A 9,405-nucleotide genomic window follows, 5' to 3' on the forward strand; every position below is an offset into this window, starting at 1 on the left:
GTGCACTGATCAGCAGCTCTACCAGGCGGAGCTCGACAACGTCCCCGCCGCCTTCGCAGATGGCACAGTGTCAAGCGGTGAACGACAGGGACGCCACAGCCTGACGGTCCGGACTCAGAATCCGGGGCGGCATGCTGAGATTCGGGCGGCTCACATCGGCACGGTGCTGGTGGTCCATCAGAGTGGCCGCTCGCTCAGCCTATCCGTACGCTCCCCGCGCACCATCGTGGACGCGTTCGGCCCGGAGCAGGACCTGCAACTGTGCGTGTGGGGCTGCCCCGCCTCCCAGAGGCTTAACCTGCTCCACCCCCCCTCACCGCACCCGTCATCATCCACGGTCGCCGGTGCTCATGGGCACTGTGCCGCGCTGCTTCCCATCCGGGACGTCTACTACCAGGCCTGCGTGTTTGACCTGATCTCCGGCGGTGACCTGAACTCCAGCCTGGCTGCTGTCAGCGCACTGCAGGACGCCAGAAACATGCTCCCTGACCTGGACATGGTTCACCTGCTGCCAGGTACTGCTGAGCGGCACCGAGCTGGACCCGACCTGCTGCTGACGCTGTTTTGTATGTCAGCAGTGCTCAGAGTGTGAAGCGGCAGGAACTGGCAGCGAACCAGGATTTCTAGTCCAACTTCACCTACAAACTGTGGGGACTGATCAGCAGCACCTGGAACTGGACGTTCCAATGTTAATGATGGAACAGACTCCAAGGGTTTAGATCACTGGGCCCAAACCGGTACCTATGGTCCAATCGGTATGAAAGCTGCTTGGTTTCATTCACAAGAAAGGAGTTAGAACTGTTCTCAGATCTTTAAACTGGGGAACTGAACAGGCACACATGACAGGCCACATGACAGCTGGTTAATTGTTGAAAGGGGCGTGGCCATGACTCTGACGAGGCAGAGAGGGGCGGGGTCACATCAGCACCTGATGGAAGATAATAAAAGCTGTATGTATAAAAAGTGACTGAACCAGAGGTTCCACATGTTATGAGACAAAGTCACCAAATTCATTGTCTATCTTTACAGAACTGGATCAGAACATTTAAATGGACTCACTTCAGTTTATATCAGGGACAGAATGTAACAATAGGTCTAAACAGGGTTGTACAGACATGATGACTGGAATATGAACATAAATTAACATATTTAATAAGACAATTCGGGTCCCGGTCTGGGTCCGGGTCCACCACCGTATGTGAGGCCTTCCTGTAATCTCTCCGGCTCCTGGGTCAGCTGGAGTTACTGCTTGTCAGTCAGACGAGTGATGAGGAGAGGAGGCGAATCCATTTAAAGCTTTTATGTGTTAGCTGCTTTCTTCCCCAGGGTCACGTTAAGGGTTTCTATGAAACTAAAAGTAAAGAAGATTACATGGAAACAAATTCAGGTTTTAACAAGTAAGAACAGGTTCACAATCAGACAGGAAATGTTTCCCCAGAGGCCTCAGCAGCACCAACACCAGGATCCTGTCGAACCCGACCAGAGTCCCATCTAACGGGCCCCACAGTGAGAATGAGCCTCCAAGGCCTAACAACAAACGTACAATCAGATGTATGAAGCCTGATCAAATATTCAGATATGAGCCGTCTACTTTTATCTGTATCACATAAAATGTGCTGATTGATGATGATGTTGATCATAAATATGTTGTTTCTTTCTGATGACGTCCTGTGTGTTCATGCTGCTCTGGAAATGGGGATGGAGCCACTGGGGTTCAAAGCAACCAGTCACAGATCTTAGTCTAAACCTTTTTGGAAATAGTAAATGTTTTTACTCCGAGGTTTAACTGAGAGTTAAGTTCGGGACCTAAACACAAACTGGGAGCTGAGCTGAACACGTCGGTACATGCAGGACAGGACATCCAGTCAGCATCCACCCTGAGCAACGGGTGGGCAGAGGAACGGGTTCTGGGAAAGTTCTTTGGTGGTGGGTTGGCCTAACCATAAGTCAGCTTCCAGCATGACTGAACAGCCCAACAAGCCCACACCTGCGACCCACGCTCCTGACAGAGCTGCTCTGTGACACACACAACCCGGTTCTGAATGCAGGCATCTGACCCTGACCACCAAACGACCTCCACACTGGCAGAACCACCACTGGACCACAGTCGGAAGCTTTGCATGTGCTCAGCAAGTGACCTCTTTAGCAAAATGTTAGCGATTCAATCCATCTCCGGGACCAGCTGCAAAAGACACTCAAATACATAGGACAATTCACTGTAACATGAGGACAGAACCGGTTCTGGCTCCGTTTCTTTTATGGGACTTCATGATCACCTGCAGAAGTCCTCTGACGACGAGGACGGGTCCAGCCACTCTACAGGACAGAGCTGAGGAGACTGGATCCATTCTGAGACTGGGTCCGGTTGAGGAGCTGGGGGGACGTAAGGCTGCTGCATCCTGAGAAGCTGTCAGAGTCGAGCTGCTCTCAGTGAACAGCCATTGCTGTCGGACACTTTGGGTCCGATTTAGTCTCGTCTCATCCTTTTGTTGGGTCTTGTTCACATTTCCTACATGTTGCTGTGGTTTGGGTTTCCCATATGGTGCTTTGGATTCTGGTTTTCTTGTGTTCAGCTGGTTGTAATTTGACTTTTGTTCTTTTGTATTGCTTTGGTTTAATTCAGGTTTTATTGCCTGAGTTAGAAATAACTTCTCCCCATTACTGTTTCTGTACCAGTGGAACATGTTGACTGGGACCCACTGTGTGTCACTGGTAGCTGCTTCTGAGATTGGTCCTGATGTAATCGCTCGGTGACTCAGTACCACTGATGAAACGAGCAGTTAAACAGAAAACTGAATAATGAGAAGGAGGATGATGAAGTGTGGCTTCCTGTCAGGTGATGAAACCTGAGGCCTGTCAGAAACCCTCCTCACTGGACGTGTTGCTTCACCATGGATGAGGATAAATATGAGCATCACAACCTCTGTGGCACAGTCTCCTCCAAGACCAGAGACCAGATCAGGACCTTGAGACTAGAACTATCAGGAGCCACCAGAACCGCCTCATCCCTGCATCAGTGAGTTTTCTTCCTCTCAACCTGGGCTTCAGACGAGTTTTTAAACATGAACATTATTTATGTATAAATGTTTTGAATTTTAAAAAGGAAGGTAGAAGTAGTTAAACAGTGTAGTCTCTGAGTCAGACCACGTTTCCAACTGTCTGTCACTAATTACAATAAATGATGCTAATTTGAGTTTCACTGTCATAATAAATGAAGTTGATCTGTTGTTACATGTGATGATCAGCTGATATCTGGCAGACTTTGATAGCCTTCAGCCCTTAGCTGACTAATCTGCCCCCTGCCCTCACGTTGCAGTGCATTGTGGGTACCTGTTGCTCTTGGGGTTGTGGACGGAGCTTGCTGCAGCTAGAGTGTTACCAAGAGACATGGGGGACATAGACAGGAACATGAAGAGCATCATAGAAGACCTGCATGACGCCCTGCAGAGCTACAGCAACAGGCTGAGGAACATGGTGAGGCTGGACACGGACAAAAACACAGACACAGACAAGCACAGACAAAAACAAACAGACACAGACAGACACAGACACGGGCACAGACAGAAACATAGACACAGACACAGACACAGTAAGACACACACAGACACGGACACAGACAAAGAAACAGACGGACAAAGAAACAAACACAAACAAACACAGACACAGACACAGACACAGACACAGACACGGACACACAGACACAGACACAGATAAACACAGACGCAGACACAGACAAACACAGACAAACACAGACAAAGACAGACACGGACACAGACAGACACAGACACAGACACACGGACACAGACAAACACAGACAGACAAACACAGACACAGACACAGACAAACACAGACACAGACACACAGACAGACACAGACAAACACGGACACAGACACAGACAAACACGGACACAGACACAGACACAGACAAACACAGACAAACACAGACACAGGCAGACACGAACACAGACAGACACAGACACAGACACAGACAGACAGAAACAGACAAAGACAAACACAGACAGACAAACACAGACACAGACACAGACACAGACACAGACACAGACAAACACAGACACAGACAAAGACACAGACAAACACAGACACAGACAGACACAGACAAACACAGACACGGACACAGACAAAGAAACAGACAGGCGCAGACACAAACAGAAACATAGACATGGACAGACACGGGAACAGACAGAAACACAGACACGCACAGACAGAAACACAGACATAGACAAACACAGACAAAAACAAACACAGACACAGACAAACACAGACACAAACAAACACAGACACAGACAGACACGGGCACAGTCACAAACATAGACACAGACACAGTAAGACACACACAGACACGGACACAGACAAAGAAACAGACAGACACAGAAACAAACACAAACAAACACAGACACGGACACACAGACACGGACACACAGACAGACACAGACACACAGACAGACACAGACAAACACAGACACAGATACAGACAGACACATACAAACACAGACAAACACAGACACGGACACGGACACGGACACGGACAAAGACACAGACACAGACACAGACACAGACAAACACAGACACAGACACAGACAAACACAGACACAGACAGACACAGACACAGACACAGACACAGACACAGACACAGACACAGACAAACACAGACACAGACACAGACACAGACACAGACGCAGACACAGACACAGACACAGACAGACACAGACACAGACACAGACACAGACAAAGACACAGACACAGACACAGACAAAGACACAGACAAACACAGACACAGACAGACAAAGACACAGACACAGACACAGACAAACACAGACAAACACAGACAAACACAAACACAGACACAGACAGACACAGACACAGACACAGACACAGACACAGACAAAGACACAGACACAGACACAGACACAGACAGACACAGACACAGACACAGACACAGACAAACACAGACACACACAGACACAGACAAACACAGACACAGACAGACACAGACAGACACAGACACAGACACAGACACAGACACAGACACAGACAGACACAGACACAGACAAACACAGACAGACACAGACACAGACACAGACACAGACACAGACACAGACACAGACACAGACACAGACACAGACAGACACAGACAAACACAGACAGACACAGACACAGACACAGACACAGACACAGACACAGACACAGACACAGACACAGACACAGACACAGACACACACACAGCTCCGCTGCGTCCACTCTACCCGTCCTGACTGCGTCCGTCTCGTCCCACAGAGCGCTTTCAGCGGGCTGCCGGTCTGGCCCTGCACAGAGGCAGCGGTTCCCCTCAGACAGGTAAACCTCCCACTGACTCTACTAACTGGTAGCTCAGTAGGTAGAGCGTCGGCCTGGGGAGCGGAAGGTGTGTCCTTGAGCAAGACGCCAAACACCAGCTCCACCACGTAGCGGCTCGGTTCCTCGGGGCAGTGGCCCAATCCAGCTCCTCCCTCCTCCGTCTGAACAGCTTCTAACTCGGTTCTGTTCTCGGCCCATGTGTCATGTGCCTGTGTGTTGGGAGCAGGAGTCTGCGGCCGCCTGCAGACTGACCCGGTACCAGATGTGTCTGCAGCAGCACGTCTGTCCCGCTGTGGAGAGTGAGACCATTGTACTGAACCAGGACCTGCTGCAACACTTGGTGAGTCTCTGAAGGATGTGGAAGCAGAATTGTGCGTTTCCTCTGTGTTCTCTGGCCTCTGCGCTGAACACGGACCAGGTTCCTGTTCACGTGCAGGCAGCGAAGCGCTTACTGAGTCTCAGCAATGGAGCATCTTTGTATGTGAGCAATGTTATGGTTATGAGGCCATCAACCAGTCTTGAACCTCATCCTGAAAATCCCTAAAAACCTTCTTCTTTCCTTTAAACAAATAAATTGAAAAGATTCTTTGCTCTAATCTGCACTCAACATGTAAAATGTGTTTACAGGACGGCTCAAACATGAAGAGAAGCTCTCTGTGCACGTCCTCCTCCTCCTCTGAGTCTCCGTCCTTTGACTCCATGACCCGGTGCATCCGGTGCGTCCAGTGCTGGATCCAGCAGGTGGCAGCGTTGCATCCAACCTTAAGTAACACGGTTCCGCTGGCCCAGACCTGAGTGAGGGCCCGGCCCGGCCCGTCTACGCCCGCAGCTCTACTCACTCTGTGAAGGTTTGATGCAGCGTTTCATATGAACCTGAGGGTCCGGCTCCCTGAAGCTACGGGCTGGATGGACAGTGAAAATACGAGCTGAGCAGGAAACAGGAAACACTGACGCCAAAGACACACATGGAAAATGAAAACCTTCCTGTTTTATTAGACGCGTTCTTCAACTACAGCTTTCAGTGAGTGGTCAGATTAAAAGGGATCTGATGTCATGTTGGCTGCTGTCACTGTGGGTCCACCTCCTGCTGGACCGGCACCGGCACCCGAGCCGTTCACGTGATCTGTGTTAACTGATAAACTGCTGTAACGATGCTGATGTAATAAATACGAGCAGGAATGTGGAGTGGGTGTGTTGTTGTCTGCTAACCAGGCGCATTCAGGGGACGGGCCTTTGTGCCGAACGCACGGTACAGGAGAACGGTGACAACAAACTGGATCGCCTGCACAGAGGAGGAGTCCGAGTGAGCGCATGTGGAATCAAGCAGCTGCACCCACACATTCAGCCTCATCACCTGGATCACTATGAGGCCGGCGTCCAACGCCAGGACGGTCGCGCCGCTGTCCTGCAGCCACCGACTCAGCTTCTGTTCACAGCCCTGAAAAGCCAGCGCGAAAGTCTCATCAAGTCATCATCTAAAAGCACCACATTCATCAGAAACATGCACAAGTCCATTCAATAACCTGGTCAAAGAGGCCGTTTCCTGATCCAAAAAGCGGCTCCGTGAAGTTCAGCAGCTCCGAGCACCACGCCGAGCTAAAGCCGGGCCCAACGGTCCCGAAGCAGGAACAGGGCAGAACGTCTGGACGGGTCAGGTTCAGGCTCTGGATGTAAGAGTTGCGCAGCCAATCAGCAGGCCCCATCCGGCCACAGCACCGGCCCTGCAGCATGTCAGGCCTTCAGAGCTCTGGGAATTCAACCAGCAACCATCCACTCGCAGTCAGACTCACGTAGTGCTGCATGTTGTCCATCAGCACGTCGGCCCGGTGGCGGCCTCCAAACCCGTGGACGGCCTGATCCACAGCTTCGTCCAGACTCTGTTTAATCTGAAGGTCATCAGAGCGTTACGCAGGTTTCCTTTCGGGTCTGAGTCACCTGAGCCCGGGCTTCACGGAACCAAACGGTCTGAGACTCAACGTCCTGCTCATTCTGGCACCAGTGAACGACAGCTCACCTTGTTCTTGTTCAGGAGCAGCACCAGAGTGACGAACGCCTGGCCAAGAGCCAGGATGAGGAGGAAGCCCAGGTACTGAGAGGAGGAGGAGGTCCGGTCAGTGCGGCCCGACTCAGGCGCCGTTCAGTGAACGTTTCGGGCGGAGACTCACCGTCAGCAGCAGGAACCTTTGTTCTCTGTCTGCTCCCACGCATCCAGCGACGCTGACGACCGTCACCACCGCACCGATCAGCAGCAGAACCAGCGCCGCCGTCCTCAGCTCCGCTGAGACACACAGCACACACTGAGCCACAGCACAGTCAGCTGGTTCTGATCCACAAACACGACTCAGAGCTTACCGGAGGAGAGGAGGTGCAGGAAGCTTCCCTGGTCAAACAGGATCCACACTGCACAGCCAACGACACACAGACCCAGAACCTGCAGAGGTCAAAGGTCAGACGCCTTCATCGTAGCTGAGTTGAGTTCTGTGTTTGAGATGCGCTCACCAGGAACAAGGAGTTAAACACGGCACAGCAGAACTTCAGCAGCTGGATCTCCAGTTCCAGCTTCATCTTTGTTCAGTCGATGAGGACCAGCAGCAGAAACACAGGTTGGTTCTGTTCAGCAGAACCTTGGGTTTAACGTTGTGGGCATTACTTCTCATTTACTCAACTCTCAACAGCAAAACAGCAGAGAGCAGAGTTCACTTCCTCATTGTGTGTAAACATTAAACTGTCTCCATTCACACACGCTCACACACACACACACACACACACACACACACACACACACACACACACACACACACACACACATACACGCTCACACACACGCACACACACACACACGCTCACACACACGCACACACCCTCACACACACACGCTCACACACACACACACACACACACACGCTCACACACGCACGCTCTGACACAAACACTCGCACACACACACACACACACACACACACACATGCTCACACACACGCACACACACTCACACACACACGCTCACACACACACACACACACACACGCTCACACATACACGCTCACACACACGCACACACACACACACACGCTCACACACGCACGCTCTGACACAAACACTCGCACACACACACACACACACACACACGCTCACACACGCACACACACACACGCACACACACACTCACACACACACACTCACACACACACACACTCGCACACACGCACACACACACGCTCACACACACACTGGTTGGGCCGAGGAGGCAGAGAGCGAAGAACCCACGGCAGCTTGGGCAGATCTGAGCTTGTGGCTGTTGCCTCTGGCTGCCGTCACGCTGACGTTTTGGGGAAATGCACACAGTCAGAGCAAGTCAAGATTTGTCCTGCTAAGATTTCACTTTTACTCTTGGACCGATGGCACAGTTCAACCTGAGAGGAGCATTCAAGGTTCCTCCTGAAGGATGCAGACCAGAACCCGCTGACCCGGGCCCTCTAGAGCCACCCAGCAACCCCTGACTGGATGAACACAGCTGATCCAGGTGATTGACAGTGGGCGGGTCTTCAGGCCAAACAAACCAGGCCTTTATGGTACTTCCTGCTTTGTTGAGCTGCAGCCTTTAAATCCAACAGAATGATTTTCAAAATGAAAACTGAGTGAAACCAGGTAAGAAACCTGGTGGAACACAGGTGCTACTAAGACACAGAACCATGGGCCCAGAACCGGAGCACATTCTAGTGCAGGTGGCTCAACAAGCTTGTAGAGATGTGTGCTGTGTTCCGGCGATGGGGGGGTGCGGTCTGTGGACTGGGTCAGTCAGGAGGACCCAAAAGCCTCAGTCAGGGAGAAGCGAAGGCAGCTGCTGGTAATAATGGGTTAAAGCGATCCGGTTCTACGGAGAACACTCCCTTCCTCTGCTCTCCCTCCTCTCAGTCAGCGAACGTCTCTGGCCCAGGATGAACATGTTGCTGTTGCTCTCTGTCTGCTCCGCTCTGCTGATGTGGACCTGCAGCGGTGAGTGACCTCCGACCTCTGCAGACTCAGCTCTGATGCTTTTATCTCTATTAG

General features: G+C 51.4%; 2 protein-coding genes across 4 annotated transcripts in view; one reads left to right on the forward strand and one right to left on the reverse strand.

Moving 5' to 3' along the window:
• The window catches only part of hjv (hemojuvelin BMP co-receptor), a 4,435-nt gene extending 2,771 nt beyond the window's left edge, over positions 1-1,664 (forward strand). Inside the window, exon 4 of the mRNA XM_029130256.3 lies at positions 1-1,664. This exon is cut by the window's left edge and continues 29 nt beyond it. Coding sequence (XP_028986089.1) covers positions 1-592 — 592 coding nt within the window. The 3' untranslated portion in view covers positions 593-1,664.
• Positions 1,665-6,323: 4,659 nt separating this feature from the next.
• si:ch73-139j3.4 (CD82 antigen) lies at positions 6,324-8,242 on the reverse strand. Of its 3 annotated transcripts, none has more exons than XM_029130259.3 (9): positions 7,855-8,242; positions 7,708-7,786; positions 7,521-7,633; positions 7,370-7,444; positions 7,146-7,241; positions 6,879-7,019; positions 6,710-6,793; positions 6,565-6,637; positions 6,324-6,487 (listed from the first exon to the last, which is right to left on the reverse strand). In XM_029130259.3, the coding sequence occupies exons 1-9, from the start codon at positions 7,918-7,920 to the stop codon at positions 6,390-6,392; spliced, it is 825 nt and encodes a 274-aa protein (XP_028986092.1). In that variant the 5' UTR covers positions 7,921-8,242; the 3' UTR covers positions 6,324-6,389. The 3 variants fall into 3 exon arrangements, with proteins under 3 accessions (XP_028986092.1, XP_028986090.1, XP_028986093.1); XM_029130257.3 differs by having other exon boundaries at positions 6,879-7,076; XM_029130260.3 differs by having other exon boundaries at positions 6,324-6,637; positions 6,879-7,076.
• Positions 8,243-9,405: the final 1,163 nt, after the last annotated feature.

Source organism: Betta splendens, chromosome 16 (assembly GCF_900634795.4).
Source record: "Betta splendens chromosome 16, fBetSpl5.4, whole genome shotgun sequence".
In the NCBI taxonomy this organism is placed as follows: Eukaryota; Metazoa; Chordata; class Actinopteri; order Anabantiformes; family Osphronemidae; genus Betta; species Betta splendens.

Excerpts from the sequence above, each read along its gene's own strand:
- si:ch73-139j3.4 (XM_029130257.3), bottom strand. The coding sequence starts at position 7,920 with ATGAAGCTGGAACTGGAGATCCAGCTGCTGAAGTTCTGCTGTGCCGTG. Across the intron at positions 7,634-7,707 it reads CCTGCACCTCCTCTCCTCCG|CGGAGCTGAGGACGGCGGCG; the intron begins GTAAGCTCTGAG and ends TGTGTGTCTCAG. Across the intron at positions 7,445-7,520 it reads AAAGGTTCCTGCTGCTGACG|TACCTGGGCTTCCTCCTCAT; the intron begins GTGAGTCTCCGC and ends TCCTCCTCTCAG.